The following is a 26,351-nucleotide window of genomic DNA, read 5'->3' on the forward strand; positions in this document are numbered from 1 at the left end:
AAAATCACTGTTGTCCCTCAAAATGCTCTCACGTTGCAAACGGTTATTAGAAAACAGAACATTTTCAACCCGCTACTAGTGACAGATTGTGTTGGAGGGTTTTTTTCTTTTTGCTAACCAAGCTTATACTATTTTATTTAAACTATAAAAATATGTTTCAGTTTTAGGAAAAAATCTACTTGACAGATAAGGCGAGAAAACACCTTTGAGTCTTGTTCTTTATTTACAGCTGCATGTCAACTAACTTTAAAGTAGGCAAAAAAAACCTTTGTCCAAGGTCACATCATGAGCTTGAACATGATGTGACATACTCACATCATGTACCTACATGATGTGTAGATACTCATGTAGATACTCACATCATGTTTCCACATGATGTGAGTGTTTAAAAAATGTCTGCAGTTTTTCAAGACGGGAAGTAACATCTTAACTCAGTTGTACCCCAGTTCTGTCAGCCGACAACGTTGCAGACGTGCTGCATCTAATGAAATAAAATATCGTCAGAAAGTGTCAAGTGGCTGTTGGGAAGAAGGTGGAATCAAAAGCAGACCTGCTTGAGCTGGCTTCATTATCTAAATATAACACAATCCAACATTCTCCATCTGTACACGTCACTTTGTCGGAGTCGTCTCTGGTGGCGCTGCAGTGTCACTTACCTTAGGAAACTGCTTGACTGGTATTAAAACTTTCTGGCCCAGTTTCATGTTCTTGTTGATGACAACGTCAATGAACTTCTCCTCCTCCTTCCCCTCATCTCTCTGGATTTTTTCTATCTCTAGAAGTAAGAAAAAAGGAAAGAACAACCATCACTCGAGAGTCAAGACTTTAATTTCCACTTCACGTTACCAACGAAAATTCTGACACTAAAACGTACACCTTCTATTGACCATTTGAACGTGTCCACTAGCACATTGAACACTCTAGAGGTGTACCTTTTTGAAAATCTTAATGTTGCCCCATTAGCCATCTGATTTAAGACATGATGTCCTACAGACTGCAGATCACTGTGGGTGATCTGCAGAAAATGACCAGCACAAGAAACTTAGCGTCTGTAAGGTGTCTAGTACGAGTTGGTGACAGCTCTTTAGCGTTCAGTCTGGCATCAGAAATTAAAAACTTAATGTGAATCAGTTCTAATAATTTATCTGCTACTAGTGTCCATCCCTGTAAGACATCAGCCAATCAAGACAATATATTTTTATGTCCTAATTGTAAACCGTTAAGAGGCCAATAACAATCTAAACCCACATAAGGTTGGAAATTGTTTTTACTAAATCTCAATTGGCTGCATATTTTTTGTCATGTCCACAACTCAAACCACAGCTCTCCTTAAGTAGCGTGAATAGACTAATTTTATTACCAGAACCTTGACAAAATAACCAAGAGTCTATAAAATAACTTTCTATAGCTTCTTAAAACTTTAAAGGAAGTGTTGTCACCATGCCCACATAGTGTGGGAAAGTGACTCAAATCACCAGCTCCTTTATGTAGAAGTTTAGGTGTTTGCACATTATGTTGCAAGACATGTTACCTGGTAATCTTCTGTCAGTTATTGAGGTACTGGTGTACTCTATGGTCTGAGTCTTCAAAGTATTTTATTGAATTTACTGGATTTTATTTGGAAGTTAAGGAAACATGCTGGCTAGAACTCTGAGCTATTGAGCAACATCTGATAGGTCTTTATATTTAGCTCCGTCCATCATCCTGTTAACTGTGACCAGTTTATTTGTACCTGAGAAACAAAATGATTCCCACGGTACTGCTAAAGGTTTTGTTTTCAGCTACCATAGCACTAAGGATCTCTACTATGTTGTCATTGGCAAATCTGGTTGCAGAAAAGAAGGTACACAAGCAAAAACATTGCATGAAGACAAATTTTAATTCAAAGCACACATAGGGTGTCAGTGAAAAAACAAAATGAATGGGAGGACACCGGCGCTTGCACCTCCAGGCTACCAAAACTACTGGCTGTCACGCTGCTTCTTTCAGTAGAGGTGGGACTTTGATGTATTGGGAGACGTAACCTTGAACGTTTAATCAGATGGATAACATCTGTGTTTCAGCGGCAGGAAAATGGTTTTGCAGAGAGGGCAGCAGGAAGGAGCATCCAGGTCCCAGACAAAGACTCCAGGCTAAAAGCCTAGCAGAGGGAAAGGGTGAGGCAGAGGGCAGACAACAGTACAGATTTACTTCCTCTGGGTAAAATGATTTTCAAAAAGGTGAAGAAAGAAAGAAAAAAGAGCCATTGCACTGTTTCTTCCTCCCTTCGTTCAGGTTTTTGAAGCCTGCCTCAGAATCAGATATGAAGTTGAGTAGATTAGGCTCAACCTGCACGCAGGTTCAAACAACACGAGAAAATAGTCCACATTTTTCAATTAAACAAAGTTGAGCTTATCAACAGAGCCAACCGGAAACTCAGAGGGCAATTGCGACTCCCTCAACAAAGCTCGGCAGCACTACATTAGCAGAATGTAATTAAAACCTTTGATATGAGTTTTAAGCAGGATAAAAGAAGTATCAGTGAGATGGAGATATCTTTAAGCCTCAGTTTCTCCCAAGGGGGGGCAGAGACAAGAACACGTTCTGAAAAAAGACAGCATTAATATTAATGCATCGCCTAGCAACATGCCAAGACAGAGTTTCTTTCCCTCCACCGGGCGTTGTCCTCAAAAACAGTCAGGGCTCTGATGTGCTGAGAGATTGTGACTGAGATTACGCTTTAGCTGGGAATGCTTCTCGTCTCGTCTGGCTCGCGGCGCATTTTTCAGCCTTAAAGTTCCTAAAAACATTCCAATGGTGCACGGAATCAGCCTGATCTTTCTGGAGGATTACTGCTCACAGTTTATGAGGGAGAAAGTGTGACGATCCAAAGTGGCAGCCACCTCCACCTTACAGTCATTACCATGTGCTCAAACAAAGGCGATTAGACATACATTCCTGACACAAGCACAATGCGCCTGCTGTTTCTTTTCTTTCTCCTACGGGTTCCTACAGACTCCTCCACTCCAGCAACATTTGTCTGTTTCAGAGGTAAAAAATAAAAAAATCAATCTTTATTACATTGGCTTCGCAGAAACTTGGTTCTCTTTGAAAAATTTTTTATTTCTTGACCATTTCTTTTTGTGTAATGGTCCCGTTTCTCGTTGCAACTCCTCCGTTCCAAAGCAACACTGACACGAGAAGAAACTGGAAGAATGAAACGAATCCAGGAGAGCGAGGAAGCTTTTAATGTCAATATCCGTCTGTTGCTCAAATGCAAATGGAAGCATAAAGACACTGTAGTATCCTGGTCATTTCCTGGAGAGACAGGAGGGTTTTACTCTATAGCCACTCAGCTTTTATAATGTTAAGTATGAAGTGTAAGTAGACACTTTTTTAGTCTGATGGGGAAAGTAGCTGCTAAAATATGTTGACTCAAGAAGTCTTAATTCATTATGCCAGCAGCAAATAAGACTGATTTAATTAGCATAAAACAGACACAAGAGCTTGAATGAGATCAGACACATGCAAGAGTATGAAGGCAAAACCTTCGATTCTAACACCTTTAAATCCATAGAAAATGCAGATAAAGAGGACTTTCCCCTTACAGGTTTCTAAAGTTCCTGGTTTTTGCCACACTCCTGTTTCAGACCCTCAAATAAATGTTAATATCAGATAAATTAAGCATGTCAACAGCTCAACCAGGAAGTCACAAAACGATTCAGAGCGACAGCTGTAGTACTGTAGAGTGAATATTTCCTCAATTAAGGTTGATGTTCATCATTCCACAGTGAGAAAGAACCTGGCAACCTGGCCTCCAAGCCAGAATTTATTCATTCCTTTGCTTTGTAAAAGGGTTACCTTTGCTCCCTTTTGCCGTCTTTGGGAAAATAAAACATCCTAATAATCCGAGACTTTTAGGAAAATGCTCTGTGGACTGATGAGACGAAAGAGGAAGTTTTCAGAAAGTGTTGTTTCAGTAAACAATACCATGTGACAACAAGAAAATCTCGAAGAAGAATGTCCGACTATCGGTTGGTGACCTCAAGCTCAATCGCACTTGGAGTAGGCAGCAATACAATAATCCAAAGCACACCAGCAAGTTTCTCTCAGATTGGTTCAAAGCAAAGGTTTTGGAGTGGCCTAGTCAAAGAAAAATTTGAGATGCAGCATCAGCTTTAGGATGCAGATGTTACTCAAAAACCAACAAAATTGGCTGGATGAAAGTAATTCTGCAAAGAACAGGTCAAAGTTTCTCCACAGGAAATTGTGAAACTATCCTCAGCAGGAACCAGGATGGATGAACGGATGGTTTAATGTGGTACTATTTTGATTTGCCTCAAGGTTTTATCTGAATATTGTTTTGAAATTCTCATCAAATCCAACAGATTCAGTTCTCATGATTAACTCTACAATGATACTGAGACTGCTCATCCTTACTGCGGCATGTGACTTTTTTAAATAGATAAAATAATCCTTAGTTTTACTGTATTGTTCTCGGTGTAGACAATATTTTTCTGCTTAGTAATAAGTTACTGACAGACTGCTAAGCACATCTGCTGCCCGGCACGTTTTAATTATGCCCACTGGCCTCCACTGATTTATTACTTGCAGGGCCGTGCAGAGACCACAAAGGGGCAGGTGCTCAAAAAAAAAGGGCACATCTTACCACATTCTAGGACAGAATATTAACAAAGCCACACAGCTTTCAGAGTGTTCAGAGTTTAATAAACAATGATAAATTACAAAATTGTGAGATATACAATCAAAGCTAAGGGAAATCTCTATACAGAGCATACAACTATGCTGTAATGGATAGTGAATCATTTAAATTAAGTTGCCTAAATTATTCAAATTTTTAGACTATTTATTGTAAATTATTTAAAGGTTGTTGCAGATTGTTTAATAATATGTGTCTGTTTTGATGAGCACTGGTGGTTTGTATTTTGTTTTAATTGTATTTGCACTTTGTAAAGTTGTGTGTGTGTGTGTGTTATGTACCTCACGGGCTGCCGTAGCTAAATGAGGGCAGGCCCTATAAAAGCTGGCAGAATTATTGTACCTATGAACGACTTGAATGCTGTCAAAGGTGCTTGGCACTATCAACACTTAGCGTTCCCCGGTGAAAGCAGCGAGGTACGTTTTATTTTGTTGTTTTGTAAGTTTATGTTTATATTCTAATATTTGTATATCTGTTTAGTTTTCACAGTGACTGAAGTAATCATGGTGACTATGATGACTATGGTGATCAAGATGATTGAGTTGACCGATGATCATCAAAGAAAATGAACAAACCTTGAAAATCACCCGTCGAGACCGCGCAAATTAATTCAAGTGCTGGGGAGCTGCTACAGTGAAAACTCGAAGCTTCTGTGTGTCGCCTTCCATTGACGGTGAGACGTTTGGATCGGACATCGGCCGAAGTTTGACGCTGCTTCGTAGTCGACGCCACCATGAGGAGCTGTCTTCGCGGTGGATCCAAGTTTGCATCAGAAACTGATTCCAACAGATGATCGCTCGCTCGGTGAGAAATTGACTGATCAAACAACGCGGAAACAACTTGGAGATGATGTCACGTGACTCTTATTGGCGTTTATGAAATTACGCCGAATTACTTGAAGGGTAACTGGACTAATTAAAAAAAAATTAGACTGGTGTTTTTGCAAGTAATTTTGAATGTAAGTTTAATTTCACTGTAACATTTAGGTCATTGTAAATAGTTAAGATGTCACTGCCAAGTGAAAAAGGACTTTCTGCTGAAGATTTGTGTGCTGAAGAAAAGCCAAAAGGACAAGAGTTGGTTTCAGGTCCTCGCACAAGAAAGTTAACTGAAAAAGGAGAGCAGTACAGAGAAGCAGAATCTGCAAAATAGACAAAGGCATTTCTTAAATCCTATGTATCCTGGAAACAAATTGCCAGAGAAGCCAGGAAGAAATTAAAAGGTTTCTGTTCTCAGGAGAATCTGGATGAAATAAATCAGCAAGTCCAAAACGGTCTTGATAAAGTGAAACAGAATTATGAGTTTCTTTAAATACTCCAGATATTGTGCAGAAACTAGATGCCTGTACTATATTAACAAATGAGCTTTATGATCTTGTGTGTAAGCGTTTGGGAGTATTGTCTTTGTGTTCCCGCTAAATCCTGAATATACCCAATTTGGGTTGTCTTGGAGTTTCTATCACAACCTGTGGGGTTTTTCCAGTCTGGGAACGAGAATACAACCTGCTGAATGTGACAGGTAGCCAATCAAAAAGCGCGGTGACGTAAAAACAGAGGGGAATCCCAAACAGCTGACATATCGCGCAAACTGTGTCCGGTGGATATCGGAGATGATATGTGGAAATGTTTATTATTAAATCTAAAGGTCATTATGTTTATTCAGTTAAAAATGTTAACTATGAAAAAACATATTCACCTCCAAGTCACAGTGCAGCAAATAGAGCAGCTGCTCCCGTCCCTTTCATCCACCGCCTTTTCTTTTTGTTACGTCTTTTATCTCTTAAAATGACTCTACAAACTATCACTATTGCTTCTACATCGTCATCCGTGTTTGGTTATTCTAAATTCCCGCTATGTTGGGGGTTTTACTGGATTATCCTCTGGAATCGGGATGTTCGTGACTGGAATCGGTTCGTGTTGCTCCTGCCTTGGACACACGAACCGATCGAACCTGTTGGACTTTTATCAGCTCTGTGGTCACAGAGGTTTAGAGAATCGGCCGACAATTCTTAAATCTCTCCGTCTAAACCAGACTTAAGACTCACAACCGCAGCCCAAACGCTCTGACTCTGGTCGCTATGATAACGTTTATGTATCCCTTCAAAATAAAATACAGAAGCACCACAAAAATTAACATTTTACTTTCGTAAAAATTTTAACTCACGATACTGACTAACGGGAGCCCTGAGCTTGTTTCTCTGCAACGAGACGGTCCCATCTGGGAGTGATGAGAGATGATAACACCCAAAGTGTTGCTTATATGCACAGCTGGTCTCTACCTGGCGAAGCAGCTTGAAGCTTCATTGCCTCATTAGCAGCCGGTCGCCACATGTTACGCAGAGAGGGCTTGTAATGTGGGACTCGCCTACCGGTCCGGGATGAATCCATTCTGCTGTCTCTTCTCTGGGCCTTTTCCCCTTCGCAAAGAAACTTTCCAAAGACATCTGATCTGTTTCTTACTCATTTTGCTGCTTGTGGCCTCAGTGTTGGTGCGCAAGTAACCGAGAGAATCCGGTTAAAGGATTTTCTAAATAAAAGATCCTCCAGACTCAAATAATACATAAAACGGAAATATTTCACTATTTCTTGCGCGGCCCGGTACCAATTGGTCCACGGACCAGGGGTTGGGGACCACTACTCTAAAACAGCCAAGAAAGTCAACTGCAAGAGCTTCAACTATTCTACCACCTCAAGTTTGCTCTGAGATTCCAGCAGTAAACTTGGCTGAAGCCTTAACGAGCTCGTTAAGTTTAAGTCGCCTTCCTGTACCTGCCATATTCTCAGTTGACCCTTTGAAATTTGTGGATTTTAAGATATCATTTACAACTTTAATTGGTTCAAAATCCATCTCTGCTGGGGAAAAAATGCTATATCTGAAAAGTTATCTCTCTGGAGAAGCCCGGAAGGCTGTAGAAAGTTTCTTTTACAGAAGCTCTGAGGACGCATATGAAGGTGCCTGGTCAGTTCTTCAGGAGAGATATGGAAACCCATTTGTAATTCAGAAAGCATTTAGGGATAAACTTAAGTCATGGCCAAAGATTGCACCAAATGATCCATTGCCTCTCAGAGATTTTGCTGAATTTTTGAAAGGTTGTGAAGAGGCTATGCCTCAAGTAAAGGGACTGTCCATCTTAAATGATTGTGAAGAAAATCATAAAATGTTGAAGTTACCAGACTGGGTTGTACCTAAATGGAGCAGAGTTGTTGTTGAAGTACTTGATGCATGTGGGGATTATCCATCTTTTGAATGTTTTTCTAGATTCATACAAAAGGAAGCACGCATACCATTTAATCCTATTGCTTCTCCATTTTTGTTGAAGTCTAGAACTTCAAATGATCCTTCCAGAAAAGCAAAGGCTCTTAGTACCAGTACGGAATTCAAGAAACTGTTCATGTTCTGAAATCTAAACTGCCTAGTTTGGTTTGTACAGACATGTCGCACAGTGTTGCTAAATGCCCTAAATTTGCAGCTAAATCAATGGAAGACAAAAGGTAATTTATACATCAGAACCATCTTTGTTTTGGATGCTTGAGAAAGGGCCATTTATTGAAAGCATATGTCAGATATTTAGATATTAGTAATTTCTTTCTGCAAGTCTATTTTGTTATAGGAAAGTACTGCAATATTCAAACCCGCAATTTAGGAAGATATGTAAATCAGAGCTGGTGGTCTGGCTCTGATTTACATATTTTGTCTTTACAGAATTACACTATTAAAAATATAAACAAGGGCACAATGCAACCTTTTAGTGACTGTAATCTATAAAAGAGATGCCTGTTTGCTGCAGTGGAGATGAAGATGGTCCATTCAGGAAAGCAGAGCTGCATCAAACTTTAAGGTGGAACTGCAGAAAAAAGAAAAAAGCAAAAGCAAATATTGAATTGTATTGTTGAATGTCACCATGAGAAAAGCCTACTGAGTTTTGCTTAAAAAAACTTTTTTAAACATTTAAATCACACATTTGTCTCATGAAGTGAATTTTTTTTGCAAAACAAACTTGTTTGTGAATGTCAGAAATCTTTTCTTGATAGTCTTAAGTTTTTGTTTGACTCAAAGTTTTGCTTGTGATTCTCACATGACGTCGTGGGCAAACTATTTCTGATGTGTGCAAATAAAAGTTTATGTTTGGCATATAACTTTTTAAGTTCACAAGACAAAAATTAGTTATTTAATTAAAAAAAAGTTTTTTAAACAAAACGATTTGTTTTTAAAAAAGAAATCATTACAATTCCAAAAGTTTTGATTACAATTTTATTTTACTTAACTTAGGTTAGTTTTTTTTTCCCATTGAATAATTGTGGAAAAAAATTTAACTGCATACACTGCGAACCAGACCCTAAACTTAAAGTCTGGGTTGAGTTTTTTCCCCTTCATTAATTACACACTTTATATCTATCATGGTAATTCAGGGTGAGTTATTTTTAATTCTAAATGACTATCCTCGTTGGACTTTTATTTAAGTGTTATTCTCCTTCAAGATATGTTTACCTAACGCCAGAATAAATGAAATGTACATCATGCAGCAAAGGACATTAGAAGATCGGACATATATCCATTATGGAGATGATCGGTTTTGTGCCTCCAGAGGGAAGAAGCTTTTTAGTTATCTAGCTTTGCTAGCAAAGTCGTTAGCTAGCAGCTAGCTAATAACACAACAACAGCCTAATGTCTGTATGATAAAAATACTGACTCGATGGATAAGAACAGTTTTTCCTCACCTGGCTGTCTCCTCCCGCTCAGTAGTTCTTCAGAGAAAGGCAGATGCAGAGGCCTGTTAGTGTCTGTTGTATTTCATTACCTCTCTGCTTAAACCGCTACTCCGAGCTGAAGCAGAAACGATACTTCAACATTTTCCGTAATCTGACAAGGAGCAAGTACTCACCAAAAACGTGCATCATGGGTTGTTGTCCTTTTGGTCTTGCATCAGAGGAGAATATTTGTCTTCAGTGGCCAAAATAAAATGAACATTGACCAAGATATTTGATGTGTATTGATGATGGCACTCTTCAAAATGTAATGTCTGTTACTGGTTTTCTCAATTGTAGATTGCTTTTTTTTATGACTTTATATTTTTGTGATTTTATGAACTGCATTGTTGAAATGTGCTACTGAAGTAAACTTGATTAATTGTCTGAAATTGAGTCAGTAAGAGGAAAAATCTGACATCTGGGATTACTTTGAGATTATCCTCACAATAAAATTCTTCTTAGATAATAATTAACCCTCCACCTCCCAATTTCTCACCTTCTGCAAAGTTCCACTATTATTTGTAGTTTGATTAGCAAAGATATATCAGTCTTTCACAGCAGAAACAGATTTAATGGTGTTGGAGAACTAAAATTCAACATCTAGGCAAATATAAGGGATCAGAGCCAATTATAAATTCAGGAAAAAGTGAACACCCCAACAGGCACTACACTCCCAAGACACTAAAACATTAATGTCTTTATTGTCAAATCAGTCTGACATAAAAGAAAACCCAACACAACCACTGACGTTCAACATAAACCAGGATTAGATTGGCTACAAATCATTTTAATAATTAAAACATATGACAATTAAATATGGTTTCATAGATTCTCCTGTTATTAAATATGAGTGATGAAAACTTTGTGACAATATTGCATTTATTGATTCTTGGAAGTATGATCCAACTGAGTGACAAAGCTGTTAGTTTCACCAGCAGATGTCCCTAGTGAGTCCTGAATGAAGCATCGAGTAATGAACCTTTTTGCAAAGCAAAGGGCTGGAAAGGTTCATTGCTTCATGAGGCTTCATTTGCCCATCACTACTGACAAGTAGCAAGTCTACTCCACTTTATTCACCAAAAACGTTTTTTTTAAATAATTCACCAAAAACTGTTCTGTAATCTGGAACGTTCGCTACGTTGAGCTCCGCAGTTAGCTGCCTTATCTCACTGCGCGAGAGGCAATTGCGTCATGCGTCACGGGCAAAAGGTCAAAGGTAACAAGGTGACGGGAGGGCTTATTATGTTGTACAAAAAATAATAATAATTTTAGTACATGTTATGTGTCAGAAGAGGGCTTAGAAAATAATAATACCAAAAAAAATAAAACAAAATTAAAAATTGACCATAAGTGCACTTGGGGGCAAGGAGCAAAAAGGGCAGATGCTCAAGCACCCCTTACCCTCCCTCTCTGCACGTGCCTGATTACTTGTGAGCTAGATGTTATTGAAGGTGAGTGGAAATATGAAGCAAGCCCCGTTTGTGAAAGATCACCTTCTGTAACACCTCATGTAACATTACTGTATGGATCCCTGTGAGCGTCCTGGGACACATGTTGTACCTACCACAGATCCCAGATGCACAATCCTGTTATTGATGAGTCACTCAGCAATAATCCACAGCCCTTCAACGTCTTCTTCAGTGTAAACAACCATTTCATGCAAAACTAGTTTTGAGATTTATGGGTGTCTGAGCTGTTGAGACATTTATTTATTTCACATTGGGTTTCTTTTACCATGGTTGGATCCAGTTTGATACAGACTTCCTTTTTAATTGGTTGTTAGCTTGCTGACATAACATTTTTAAAGAACACTTCTTCAAAACAAACTCAAAATAGCCTTTAAGAACGCCTTAAACTTTATTCTGTAAGACCTGTATTCGGGGTTTCCAGCAGCTCATATAAGATTCTGGACATTTGAAAGCAAAAAAATTGGATAGATATTAAATATATCTTCTGGAAAATAGCCTTATGAATAGAATACAACAAGCCTTCATTGTTTGCAATGGGGAAATTTAGGATGCTACATTTGGCTTCTAATTTGGCAGTCTGGTAAAGGGAACCTTCACTGTATTTTTATTTTTATTTTTTTTAGATTAGCTCCATTTCAAGATCTACACTCACTGTGCTAAATACAGATTCATTAAGGTACAATTTCTGTTGTGTGGTGCAAGGACATGTAAATATAAAAAACAAGGACTTTGGTTAGGTGTCAGTAGGTTTGTTTGAAATCTGAACCAGACTGAGTTCAAACTGATTGGACAGGGGTCAAAAAGGAAAACCAAATATTTTTTGACTAAGTGAGCATTTCTCTTGGTTCTGTCAGTAATTCAAAAACCAAGATGATCAATGAGTTGGAATAGAATTCAACTTTATTGTCATTGCACACGTCACAAAGCAACAAAATGCAGTTTGCATCCATCTAGGAGGGCTTAGCTTTAGTGTAAATGGTATGGTAACACTTTATTTGAAGGGGGGTGAATAAGACTGACATGACACTGTCAAACATGAATAAGCCTTCGTGAATATTTATGACTGTTGTCATAAAGCGTCACTCGATAAATTATGACACTTTTAATACAAAGTTGACATTATTCAAAATGTCTTTGTTATGACAACTTGACATTAACCAAGAAATCATTACTGATATAAATTTGTTATAAAAGTATTACTGATTGCACTTTAAAAATTAGGTAACTTTATGTTATTAAAGATAAAGTTTAAACAGTAATGATTTCTTGGTAAATGTGAAGTTGTCATAACAAAGGCATTTTGAATAATGTCAACTTTGTATTAAAAGTGTCATAATTTACCGAATGACGCTTTATGACAGTCATAAATATTCATGAAGGCTTATTCATGTTCATGACAGGTGTTATGTCATGTTTATGAAAGTGTCATGGCAGTCTTATTCACCCCCCTTCAAATAAAGTGTTACCAATGATATTAACTGGAATTAATGGAAAAATCCCTCAACTAATTCAAAATTTAGAGTTTTAGCTGCAATATATTGGGATAACAAATGCTTTGTTTTCTTTTTTGGAATTATCCATTATTGGAAAATGATACAATTCAATTCCATACATTTCCAGGCTCTGTTGGTTCTTTAGCCATAATGGTACTAAGAGCAAAAGCAAACAGGCTGGAGCCCACAGCCCAACAACCTGCTGGGTTCCTCATGTCTTACTGATGGAACAAGAAACACACTCTTCTCTTTTAGAACCCATAACCAACAATCCCGAAGCAGAACTTGCAAATGTTCAAAGTTTAAAAGTTTTTTCATTAATTTCCATTCAGTTCTGTGCACACAAAAATTTTCCCTGAAGGTATGGAATATTTTTCCACTAACTTAGAAAGTCAAGGTTGGAACTGTATTATATTTAGTTAAATTGGCAATTAATTCATGGAGAACGAAACTGCAAAGATAAAAATAAAAGTCTGATTTTTCCATTTAAAAAGTGATCATCCATACTGAAGATGGAAAGAAATATTGCAATAAACACGGCACTCATTTCTGAATATTCTAAAAATCCACCTTCCTGGTTGATGGCAGGCCACAACGGGAGGCCATCCCAGCTGTCTGCCTTCCTATTAGAAATGGAATCACTTTAAAGCTGCCCTGTGATTAGGCCTTGCCATTTAAAATTCATAAGCTGGGGAGATTTCGTGGGATTATGCATGACTTCGGCTGCCTGCTGCAGAGTGGAGCTAGGAACGGAGCCCACAGGATCATTAAGTCCAGTAAGTCCATGTTGAGAGGGGAGCTACACATAGATGCTATGTAGACATTGTTTTTTTTCTTGCATCAGGACAAGAAGAAAAAATTTAAAAGTAATATGTCAGTTGATGAAGAAAAATAGCACAATATAAGCATATAGTATCTTTTTTCCCCCCTTTTTTCTTTGTGTTTAAGATTTCTGCTTGCAAAAATGCACCTATATTATACATTTTTTTGCATTGTGGATACTCCTGTGTAAGATTTGAGGAAAACTAAACTGCTAAACTAGCAGCCATGGATTTTGATGTAAGCCTGGTTGTTTTTTGTGCAATCTATGACTTAAAACCCCACATTAACACAACACAGACTCTAAATGGTTAACCTGTTACATTATTTTCTTCTGTGAGTAAAAGCTGTGGATAAGGCCAAGGTGATTTTGACATGACTGGAAACGGTGTTTTCCTTCAGAGAGTGAACAGAGCTTCTCTTTATGACCTGACATTTAGATCCAATTTAGTAGAACTAAATGGCTCTGTGAAGTCTGTGTACATAAAACATGCTTCAGACATGTTTTACGATTCCGTTTCATGGTGATGGCTCAACCTACATGTATTCCCTCAACCACATTACAAATGCACGATGCTACTTCCAATTTTTTACATCTTTGAAAAACCTCTCAACAGCAGTAACTGGAGAAGACAGCATAAAATAACCGAAAGCGCTCGGTTTCAAATTGAAAGAGAAACATTCGAATATTCAATTCAGCGACACTGACATCATTTATTGCGCTGCTGTATAATATAACATTATACATCCATTTAGGTTACGTTCTCCAGGGGAAGGCAGCTCAGATTCCTAATCATAAAGTGCTAAAAACTTGTTTTCTATATTCGCTTGAATTTGATGAGTGCTGCTACGTTATAACTTGCACCACTTACTTTCCAGGATGTCTGTTTTGCTCTGCATATAGAGAAATATTTAGCTTTAAGAGCAAAATGGAGGACAGGCTTTTGTCACCATTTTAATCCATCTGGATGCTAGATACCAGATTCTGCTGAAGACTACAGTATTTTTCTGCTGCACATCAAATAAACAAAATACTCTAAGAGGAAAGTCATGTTGTTTTTCTCATTTTGTGCTCTCCATCTCAGAGCATATATGCTGATGTAAACAAAATGAGGATTTGAAGTCACTGAAGTGAATTACTGAGATTTCAATGCATTAATATTAAAAGATAGAAACATAAAAGAAAAGCATTTCTTTCATTTGCTTTTGCAGCCTTTTTTCACAACTACGATGTTGGTAGAGTTAGGTAAAAATAGTTTAATAATCAAATTGCTTCGTTTTAAAGGGGTAAAAAACAAAAGCACATAGCTTGACTGTTCAAGAATGATAAAGATTTGGCTCGCCAATAAAGGTGGTTGATGCAGGTGACTTTTTAAAAAGGTTTTAGGCCAAGTTTTTAGCAGACTAATTAAAATCTTTTAGAAATTGGAAGGTTTTAAGATAGTTTCTGACTTAAAAATTCTGCAATTTTTACAAAAAACATACTTAAGCCTCATTAACCCTCTTGCGGTCTTGAGAGACAGGGACCAAAAGACTCGGTGAGCATTTTATCCTGTGCGTGGTCCGGTGAGGTTGCACTAACCCTGCGTGTGCTTTTATTAGTTTTTTTGTTTTTTGTGTGTGTTTGGTCTGACAGGACCGACAGTTGTCTGACTGTGACATCTGCCGCGCTTCTCTTGAGAGTTGCGCTAAGCCTGCGGGAGAGTTAAACTTAGCTAAATACAGAAAGTGCTTGATGCTCAACAAAGATTTTTTTTACCTGGATAAAAGGAGGAAGCAATCAGCCTGAAACTGTTGTTTTCAAATGAAACAACAATTAGCAAGCTGTCTTCACAGATAATACCCCAATGTCATTCTTTAAATGTAACAAAAAAAATCTTGCCAATGAATATTGTATGACTGGGATGCTTGTGTTTCCCATTAAATGATACCTCAGTGGTTAAGAAACATCATTGTGAGTTGGAAAAAAAAGTTCAGTAGGTGGGTTGTATTCATGAAAAATGATCTTTTTTATGTCTAAGAATACATAAAATTACTTTAATCATAATAATCAGCATCTTATAGTGTATTTTCAGGAGAATAAAAATTTTGCTTTTCCATTTTGAATAAAAGCAAATAGATTACGCTGCACAGTTTGGTTTTCAGTTCTTGTGTTAATACAATGAGACCCATGCTTAGTCTGTCATCAAAAGGTCAACTAAACTGTTTCATTGTCACAAAGCTGCATTTAAATGATTAGATCTAAATTTATTGCGGCTTTAAAACATTTTTAAAAGCATTCTGTCAAAAATATGTAAGAAGAAAACATGATGATTTGGCTGGTTTCATTTAGACCGATGGATGAAGAGAGTGATGAGGCTTTCAAACGGCACGGTGAGTGCCAGAAACAACTTGCCTCACACACACACACACACACACACACACACACACACACACACACACACACACACACACACACACACACACACACACACACGCACACACACACACACACACACACACACGCACACATCCTATTAGTGTGACCACATGCATTTACTGTAACTCCTGGTTTGAAAGGAAAAGCCTACAATAGAAGAGAAAGTAATAAATAAAAAAAAAAGAAAAAGAAAAAAGAGAAAAACGTCTCGACTCGCCCCTGTCCTGAAATCTCAATTTCACTCTGGCTCTACCACTGCCTTGACAAGGTCAGCCTGGCAGCAGGAATTCGTCTCGCCCCCTAATCTGGAGATTACATTCTCAGCGGCCGGGCAAAGCCCTTCCTCTCTCCCCTCCCTCCGCAGCCCCTTCTCTCTTTCTGCCTCTCTGCCTTCAACCCTGGCAGCTTGGCGCTCCACTGCGAGGTAACGAGCCAAGACCTGCTTACAGTGTAGAGATAATGTCCGCGGATTAAGACGGAGAGCCCCTTGAGTGGAGCCTTTTTCATTCCAGTATCTGGCCTGTGAAGCGTCATAAATACACCCAGTCGCTCTTAGGCTCTACTCTCTCGGTGCAAGTCCTTCTGCTTATGAAAGTGGATCTTATGATCCAGATCCACCAAACGCATTGGTAATGGCTACACTACGACAAAAATCACAAAACTGGATTTTTTTTTCCCCAGCAAAAAAAAAAAAAAAAAATTCAGGAACTTTTAAAATGTTATTTTCAGACTCAGAGTGAAACACCTCATTCAAGCGGTTGGATAAGAACATTAAAGTTTTCCTATAGACCCCCCTGGGTGGCTGGGTTCTTCAAAGTGCATGAGCTGGAATTTTAAGTTAGTCTTTTAGTATCTTAGGGAAACCTTTTCAACTGTAAAGATGCCGCGGTCTCCTGCCTGGCGTGAAATCCTCTATCCGGTGTTATTTGCTTATCATTGGGGCGCATTTATCAGCGGGAGACGGTTTAATTAAGGATTCTCTTAGACACAGGGCTTCCAACATGCAGCAGGATTTACTATCTGAATTCATCCCCTCCTTATCTGTGATATCAGAAGCAGCTTCATTAACCAGGAGCAATACCAGAAATGTTACAGAGAAATTTTTTAAAATATTTTCCTAATCTTATTGTCCTCAGAAAAGTGTTCCAACCCCTTTAACCGTTTTTAGGTTCTGACTCACTAAACCCTGTATCTGTAAGTTATGTCTTGGAACAACATGAGTGCTGCTTGCTTTCAGTCCCCTTAACAATAAGTCAAGTGCACACAGTCCCATTCTTAGGAAACAAAGTCCACCTGTAAGTTGTGGAGACATTTGTAGGGTTAGGTTTAAAAGAGAACATGTTTAGCTTTGAACATCTCCAGGAGCTTTGAACAGGCAAAAATATGGTAATTAATTGATTATGGTTGAAGAACTGTAGATTCACAGCTTGGATTTAAGAATCTATCTCCACAACAACTAAGAGTGTTTTCCCAACCCAGAATGCCCTGCGCTATAGTCCACTTCCTGCTTTTGGAGCGGTTTCCCATCTACTTGGCATATGCATTCGAACTGCGATGGAATGAATAGCCCCAATAATCAGATTTTAGTAAAAGATATATTTAGAACGACCCAGTCAAAGTCCAGACATAAATCTGATAGAGAATCTGTAGCAGGGCTTGAAAATGTATGCTTAAAAACAAGTCTCAAAGCAATCTAACTGGAGTTGAGCTTTTTTGCAGAACTGAAAGAACCAAAGTTCTAATCTCTAGATTTGCCAATCGGGTAGAGATGTACACAACAAACAGGTGTAACTGGAGAGAAAAGAGAGAATCCAAACGCACATCACACTTTGCCTGTTTTATTTATAAAGTATTTGAAATCAATGTACCACTTTACTTTTACCTCACAATTATGCTTTTGTGTGGGTCTTCCACATAAAATGACAGTGAAACGCCAAATGTTTTCGGCTGAAATGTGATAAAATGTGAAAAAGATTCAGGAACCGTGGTAATACTTTCACAGAGTGTCGCAATTCAGGCTGAAAACCTAAGAAAAGAAAAGGAAAATGTAGGACAATTTGCAACCACTGACAATGCCGACAGAAACCGTCAAAATTTAACAGGAATATTTTAAATGATGAATGTTAGATGAATACAACAATAAAAAAATAAAAAAACTAAGATTGTTTGTTATCTAGTTTCAATTCACTAGTTAAGCGAATGTGAAATAATGTTTTGAAGAGCAGCAAGAAAGGAAATGAAATGAGACAGTTTGGTGGGAAATAAATCTGGCTGTTTAGTCGGACCAGAGAGTGGCAAAAACTGCCTGCATTGCATGCAGCCGGTTCAATTAGCAGCTGCCCTAACAGGAAACAAAGTCAAACTACAGTAGAATTTATGTTTACCTCAGGGAATGTGTGGTTTATCATTTTAAAACTAAAAAGGCAGGAGATAGCCTTTTGCTGTATGCATATAAAAATGGTCTAATAAGACCAAACTTTTCCTCTTCTAAAGAAACACTTGTGTTCGCTGAGCATTTTGAAGGAAACAAATGAGCAACTCCTGTGCCATCGCACCTTAATAAATGTTGAATGTGTTTGTGAATATCCTCGAACGCCATACAGTACAGCTATATAAAGTGGATGTAAGCACTGCAAATTTCTAAAACAGTCAAAGTTGTATAAAGATGCTGAATATGGTATGAGCTCTATGTAGGTCAATAATATTCTGCCATACATAATTCAGTTTATCTCTCATTATAAAATATTCTGTTTTCGCACAATAGATAAAAAAAGGGTGAAGCTGCTAAGAAGTTCCCTAAAAGCAGCAGGACTCTATTTCTGGAAGAATGTTTGTGAATTGCAGATTATTCGCTGAAGATGCTGGAAGAACGGAAAAGATGCAGCAACTATCCCTAAAATAAAAGCAATGATGAACCGTTAGCTGAGTACATGGCCGGAAAGCTGTGCTGAAAAATTCACTTCATTTAGTTGTCAGATTTTTGGTTTGGCTTGGTTCTGTCAAATTTCTAGCACACTCCTTCCAGGCTTCCATACTATATTAGGTTATAAGCTGACACGGTTGGAGCACAAAAGATTTCAAGGTATAGTTTTTCCTGTGAGAAACATGTTTTAGAAGAAAATCCATCTAGTGTTGTCTAAAATGTCAGAAAATTATATTTTCCATTGTAGTTTGCCGCTTACAAGTTTAGATTTGTTTAAAGTAGGGGATCTATTCAGACTGAATGAGCTGTCAATGTCTTACCTCCAATAGACGGCTCTTTCAGCTCATAGTCAAAGACCAGAGTCAAGAAAAAATGTGATATAGCCACGTTAAACCAACTCCAAAATTATAATACCATAATAATATATCCAAACTGTCATGTACCTTAAACTGCGTGGATGTTCTATCTAAAAAAAATGCAAAGCAAGACTTTAAAAAGGTAAAGTTTCAGACATTTTCCACCATGCCACTCCAATAGTTTAAATACCATTTAGCTGAGATGGAAGTCCAGTGGATTCACCTGTTAGCAGATTTTTCTGTGGAACAAAACTCCTAATTATTTGCAGAAAATTAGCCTATTTGCAGATTTTTTCAGAGAGGAAAAAGGAATATGTAGTTTGAAAAACTGAAGTACCTAGGCAATGCTACTTGATGCGCTATTAGCTAGTGTTTGCAAAGCATCCAAACCAGGAGCGCAAATCATTTTCTTTTACACCAATTGGCTGTAACCCAATAGCGGAGATAAGAAACACAGTGGGTGTTAGCTTCTGTGGCAGCACTAAGATGGTTTCCACTAATCGTATATTTGGTGTTTGATCTGTTAAAATACACAGGTACTATGACTTTTAGAAGGCGTTTCAAGTTTTAATGGATTTCAGATATTTGCAGGTGACTATTTGCAGGTGACTGCAAATATCTGAGACCCTTGGTATTTTCATCTCCTGAAAATACCAAGGGTCCACTGCAACTTATGCTAACTTCCTCAACCTGTTGCTGAGTTGTCACTTATTTAGATGGAGATAGTTTTTACCAAAACCTTCCCTTTGACTTTCTTCATCAATAGAAAGTCAGAGTTTTTCCACATAGAGGCAAAGCAGACTTAAAATTTGTATTAAGACAAAATGGTGGTGATAAAAAGTATTTCCAAAACAATATCTCAATGGTCGATCATTGCATATAGTCATAACCAATATCCAAGACATCTTGGCACTACACCGTTTACATTAAGTAGTGTAACTGCTAAGCTACAATATAGTGTTCAGAAACATTTTGAAATGCAAATTCAACATGTATTTGTTCTATCATTTGCAAAAAATAAATAAAAATCTATGGTACCATCAGTTTTTGGGGTTTGCACTATCACACTGTCTCCAGTACACTATTATTGATGCAGGTGACAGACATAGGAGGAATTGTTCAGGATTTTTGAAGTGGCGTTGTGTTGAATGGTTACAAGCAGTCAAACTCTTATCATTTTCTTTTTCTCTCCATCTAAATCCCAGTTGGTTGGTCTTCAAGTCTGAAGTTACCAGCTAGTTCAAAAACAGCCAAGACCAAATTTTACTTTCTCAACATAAAGAAACAGCCAGTGCAGTATAAAAATAAAGAAATTAACAATCATTTAAACTGTTTTAAGAAGCTTCCTACCTCCCTTTTCTGTGCACAAATGTGAGGAAGGGTTATTTTTATAGGTTTGTGAAAATAATGCAATAAAGCACTCTGACGTTTTTGAGAATTGGGTTGCTTTCACAGGGCCCCTAGCTGTTAGTATAACCCCAACTAATCTTGATCTATTTTATATGGAAAGGGAAAAGAGAGTTATCTGCTCTCTACTGACAATAAGATAGAATGAATTAAAATCTTACCTTTGATTGTCAAAATTTATGTAGCCTACACCAGAATACACTCACTGCTCCAATGAGTTCATATGTCTGCTTGTAATAACACCGTTTTATTGCAGGGTAAGCACTTGTTGGTCACTGCCATTTAATTTTTAATAAGAACCCTGTGTGATTTTAGAATGTTTACCGTTCTTATGAAACCTATTTAGTGTCCATTGCTCATTCAGATTCAAATCTAAATCAAGTCGTTTCATTACTTTGAAAAATAAAGCAATACATTTTGGTGGCAGAATGATCATATTAACAAAAAACATCTGCCTATTAACAATGAATCATACTACAAGCTTCATAACAAAACTTGTTTTTTGTTTTGTTGAGAGTCTAATCAAAGAACGGGAACACAATAAACACACTTTTTTCCCACGATTAAAAAAAAGATGGCATCTCCATCCCTTCTCCTAATGAAGTCTCATATGGAAATGTTACGCTGCGAAGAGGACAGGAAGAAGGGAGGAGGGATCTGCAGAGGAAAATGAAAACTGCACATCTTAATGTACACCATTATCTGGAACTCATCTCAGTCTGCATTATCAAAAGACACCGAATCATCACAACGCGGAACGTCGAAACCAGCTTTGTACGTTTTTTTTCTTCTTTTCAATTACTCACTGCATGTCAGTTCACGTTGGAGGCAAATCTTCGAAATGTGTGCAAGTTTCACTTCTAAGCGTTGGAAACGCCACACGCACATTGTGTGTCTTTTTTTTTTCTTCTGGCAAACAGAGAAATTCATTTCCACACTAAGTCAGGGAGCATTAGCGAAAGCATGAAAAGGGAGAGTAAGAGTTTATGATGCTATCGCCTGCGTAATGTTTGCTAGGACTTTTCAACATGGTGTGAAGGGAGTGCGTTAGCGTTTAGCAACACATGTCCTTTGATTGCAACGAGCTCAGTCAACCTTTGAAGGGAAAAAAAAGATCAATATTGCAAATGAAATGAGATGCTTGATGTTCTCCAGCAGTAAAGTGTTCGTTTTTTTTTGGGGTGGGGGGTTACAGAAACTAGCATCATCTGTGAAGGATCGGCTCAGACTCTCCCTCTGTTGTTTTACAGCCACAGATCATTTGACAGTTTTGTAGCAGGGATTAGCAGGCAGTCACTGAGTGCACTGTCACACAATAGATTTTCTTGGTCCACTATGTTCTGTTAATTCCTTTATGCACTTTTACGGGCTGATGGAGCAGCAGCACTTTTGCTGAAAAAATGACTTCAGAAGGGAGTTTTGTGGAGCTGTTAAAAGTGGTCAGTATGCTAACTGGAGTAGAAACTTTAGATGAAAAACAATAACCTACACTGAGTGACCTATAGATGAACTAACAAAGTACATCACACTACACAGAACATTTATAGGGTAAGACATGGTGTTGGCAGTATTATGATGTGAGAATTTTATTTTATTTTTTTAAATAAATTTACATAAAAATGTCAAAATTTGCACAGAAACATAAAGACAGAACCATAAATAAATTGTATAGACAGCTTATCAGCAAAAAAAAAAAGTTGATTTGGGGGTTAGTTGCATTTTAAATCCCAATGCGCCTCCTGGTGGCAGAAATTATTCAAAATCGAAAAATGATTATTCACTGCAAGTGCTTCAAGCACTTATGTTATCATTTATAATAACATTGGGGTAAGAATCTTACAAGGTTTTTCAAAAAGGGAAAATAATATAATTAACAAAACCAAGAAAAAGTTTGTTTTAACACTTTTAAAACAGTCATAATGGTTTTAGAGAAGGGTAGATTTTTATTGAAACATTTTTAAGGACATAAACCATCATTGAAATTGCAGTTGCTGTTTTTTTTTGTTAGATTTTTTTATTTTATTTTTGCTTATCATAATAGCATTTAGTGAGCATAAACGTTACCTCAAGGCAAATCAGACAATCTGAAGTACTGAAGTTGGTGTATTTCTTTGCTTTTGTTTTCTAGTTTATTTACGTTTTTCAGTGTTATTCTGTTGTTTCACATGATAAGTAATATTTCTAAATGTTTCAGTTCATAGTAGGGACATGTGTCACAAGTTCTGCCAGAGAAACTAGAACTGGTTATGTGTGCTGATAGCTTAGCACACTGCCAGAGATCTGAATAAAAATATATGAGCTGCTTGCATAAACACCTTGTTTTGAAGTAATAAAACAATGAGCCTCAGTGTTATATGAACAATCTGCCAAGCAGCATGTAGTAATGCCATCAACCTTTTAGTAACTCAGCAGGAAGCAGAGAAAATGTTTTTCAGACTCATTCATTTATAGGTAGAGATAAAAAGTGCTTGTTTTTCCATCTTCTTTTGGAATATTAAACTGCAGGCACCTTTACTTAAAATATAACATCAGAAAAATAAACCTACCACGTACTTTACTCTTAATTCCAGTTGTCAGCTACAAACACGGCTATGAACGTAAATGCATGATCTCACGCTCACCTTGCAAACATTAGTAGCGAGTTGCTAATACTCTGCTGATGGGAGTATCTATTCCTGTAATGGGGTGTGAATATACCGCTGACCTGCTACACTGCAGCGGATGTGCTCCTGCGATACAAGCAGCATATGTGCAAAGTTAAATAAGACAATGGATCAAAAGTAAAATGTCTCCATTAAGCTGAGGTTAGACATTCAGAAGCCCAGCCAGATGCCTGGAAAGATTCCTCTTCCTGCTGCCGCTCGGGGAGCAGACCATGACGAGTTTTACAGTTATGAGGGAAAACCTAATGAGTCTCGGAGGGCTCGGAAGAAGGAAGGCTTGTTCCATAATTCCTTGAAAGAGCTGCTTGCACAGATGATACGCCTCCTGTGAGTGGGAAGATTTCCAAACTTGCTCATTTTCTCTTCTATTATTTCGTTTAGGACCTACATTGCTTTGCTCTTGAGTGAACTTTGCATAAAGTGCGAGAACACTTTTAGGGCCATTAAGAATCTAAAACCCCTTTTGTGGCTCCTGTTTTTTATTTTTAAGCATTTAATTATTTAATTGCCCATCAACTTTACTTTGCAAACTTACGGAAATATATTATTTTTCTGCTGACCTGTGGAAGGTCATCTTGACTTCATTAGATCCATGAATAATTCTTCAATCTTTGATGCGTTCTTAACTGAAATGATTGAAATGATCAGCTGAAATACGGCATCCCATAGGTGACATATGTTTAGGGTAGTGGCAACATCATGCTTTTCAAATTTCTTCATAAGAGTTCTCAAAGTTGAAGTAAGTAAAGACGGACTGAATTATATGCATGCCACAATTTTCTTTCTATTTCTTGATTATAAAGGTGAACCACATAGACGCATAAAAAAAAGGAAAATCTGAAGTAGTGAGAATACTATTGCAAGGCACTGTATGTGTGCAATTAATTTTTTTCTTCTTCCACTTTAAGTTTGACAGTTTATGATCTGGAAAATTGTATTTTCTAAGTTTTAAAACGACCAGGCATGACCTTTATGAATGATTGCATTTATAGGCAATGTATATGCAAAAAAAAAAAAAAAAACTCACTAATGACTCCAGGAACTAATTAAATAGTTATGTGATATGTATATCCCACATTTCTTTTTGCTGGAACCTTCATTACATGACTGTCAAGAGTTTAATTACGAGAAGGAGATTAAACTGATTTCCTGGATTATCAAATATTAAAGCAGCCAGTGTGACCATTTCTCTTGGCCCTAATATTTCCTAATAATAACTTAACTTCTGGGAGATATTTTTAGTCATGTGCCGTTTGTCTAGAGGAAAGTTAGGCTCAAAATAAATACATAAAAAACAGGCAGATTGGTAAAGTTTTGAACTGGAGCTAGATAAGTATAACAAGGTACAACAATAGTTGTATCACTGCTGACTTGGACACAGTTTGGACAGCAGTGGAAAGTCCTCCAGTGCCTACGCCGTATCCCATGACAACATATAGAATTACAGTTAGCGATATTGTTGAGCGGGCCTGAAACCGATACACAGGTGATCTCGTATATCCGGGCGTGCACGTGCACACACGCACGCACACACACACACACACAGAGAGAGAGAAACAGAGAGAGAGAGAAAGAGAGAGCCTTGTTCACTTTTACTTCTCCGTGCACCCGGCTCTGGGAAATTAAGGCTACTAAGAATGGCACACAGGTGCTAAATTTAGCAGGAAGAGCCAAGGTGTCAGGCCATTACTGGGGCAGGAAACTATGGAGGTGAGGAGAGACGGGGGCAGAGTTGAGGGGAGGAGGAAGGAGAGACTCGGTAGCAGCAAATTAAGATGCTAAACATTAGCCCATGAATCATTAATTCAAGGGTGGAATTACATTCATGCTAATTATGCACTGTAAGAAGTTAAGCAGCTTCATTAATATGACCCTAAGTTGTTTTATTTGCAAAAAATGGAGGATTAGATTCCTATTCTACTCAGGCTTTTTATTTAACAAAAGTACAGCAGTTGTGAAATTAAAGTGCTGTGAGTATTATTATGCCATAGCATTACTTTGAAGGATTTTCATGCACTTCTGTCGAACAAAATAAATACAAAAGGTCTATGTTTATGGAATGAAAGACTTGCTATTTAAAGCTGGATTTTTTTCCTCCCCACTGATTCATGTAGATGTTATATGTGATACACTATTCACCTGTTCCGGGTCTACCAAATCTTTTGTCCAGTATCAAATAAAGTCAAAGTCATGCCTCATAACCACGACATGAACTGTTTGGATAGACAGGGACTGGATTGTACAAAGTAGGAAATGATCTGGGCCTATTTGTCTCATAAAGCACCTTAAGTCGAATTTTGCTATGAATTACTACACAAATAAACTAAATATTGAAAGACATTACTGTGAATTTAATTGTTGAAATGACAGGAACTAAACAAAATGATTCAACTGAACTGATCTGAATTAAGATGAACTGAACTGGGTTATATTAAACTGCTTCATTAAACAGTAAAGCAGTTTAGCAGCTGTTAAAGCAGTTGTCTTCAGTCTGGTGAACACATTGATAAATTGAGTAAAAATTCAAACTAAACTTAACTAAATTTCATTGAATTCAAATTCTAAAATACTTTAGGATTTCCAGAGGCAAATTAAATGTAACTCATGTTATCTTCAAAGAGTTGTTGCAGATGCTGCTGGCTGTGGCCAGGATGATCTCCTGTAGCAGTCTGAATTACAGTGGCCTTTTAAGAACTCTCTGACTGAAGACGCTGTTGCTGTATAACAGAGATTGTGGAGAGGGCCATGTGTAGCTTTCTTCATTACTGAACAGAATAAAAATTAATCCGCTTAAATTAAAGTGAACTTAACTGAATTATCAAAATGAGTCAAACTGAATTAAACATATTTCTATTGAAAAGAACTGGATTGAATGAAAGTCTGGACTGAATTAAAATGGACTGCATTAAGTTCACTTAAACTGAACTGAATTAAATTAATTAGTTTAGTTTAATGAAAACATAATTTTTCAGTGATGTACAGTGCAGGCCTGTCAAAATCAGCAATAAATCAATTCATAAACTCATAAAGCTCAACGATTTCCAATTGCATGATTTAGCATTGTTCTCTTTTCTCTCTTGCTTTGGTCTCAACTAGCCTTTATTTTGAAGGACAATTTTGTTTGCAAAGACTCCATAATTCATTTTATTTGTCGTTTCTGTGGTTTTGTTTATTTATTTTGGTTATTTGAAATGTATTCCAGCTCCAGTGTTAAATGTTCATTAGAATTAAAAGTTTATTGATATTTGAGAAATGTTCCTGCATTATTATTACCATTACATTACTCGAAAACTATCTCAAATCAACAATATTATTAGAATAACTTCTGGGACGATTCATCGTTCAACAAACTCTG

At 37.4% G+C, this 26,351-nt stretch overlaps 1 protein-coding gene across 2 annotated transcripts in view; it reads right to left on the reverse strand.

Annotated features, from left to right (window-relative positions):
• khdrbs3 (KH domain containing, RNA binding, signal transduction associated 3) overlaps positions 1 to 26,351 on the reverse strand; it is a 157,910-nt gene that overhangs the window by 90,314 nt on the left and 41,245 nt on the right. For both annotated transcript variants that reach the window (XM_081612273.1, XM_008421354.3), the window contains exon 2: positions 657 to 775. In XM_081612273.1, coding sequence (XP_081468399.1) covers positions 657 to 775 — 119 coding nt within the window. The remainder of the gene's footprint in view (positions 1 to 656; positions 776 to 26,351) is intronic.

This window comes from Poecilia reticulata, chromosome 11 (genome assembly GCF_904066995.2).
Source record: "Poecilia reticulata chromosome 11, P_reticulata-male-v2, whole genome shotgun sequence".
Lineage (NCBI taxonomy): Eukaryota > Metazoa > Chordata > Actinopteri > Cyprinodontiformes > Poeciliidae > Poecilia > Poecilia reticulata.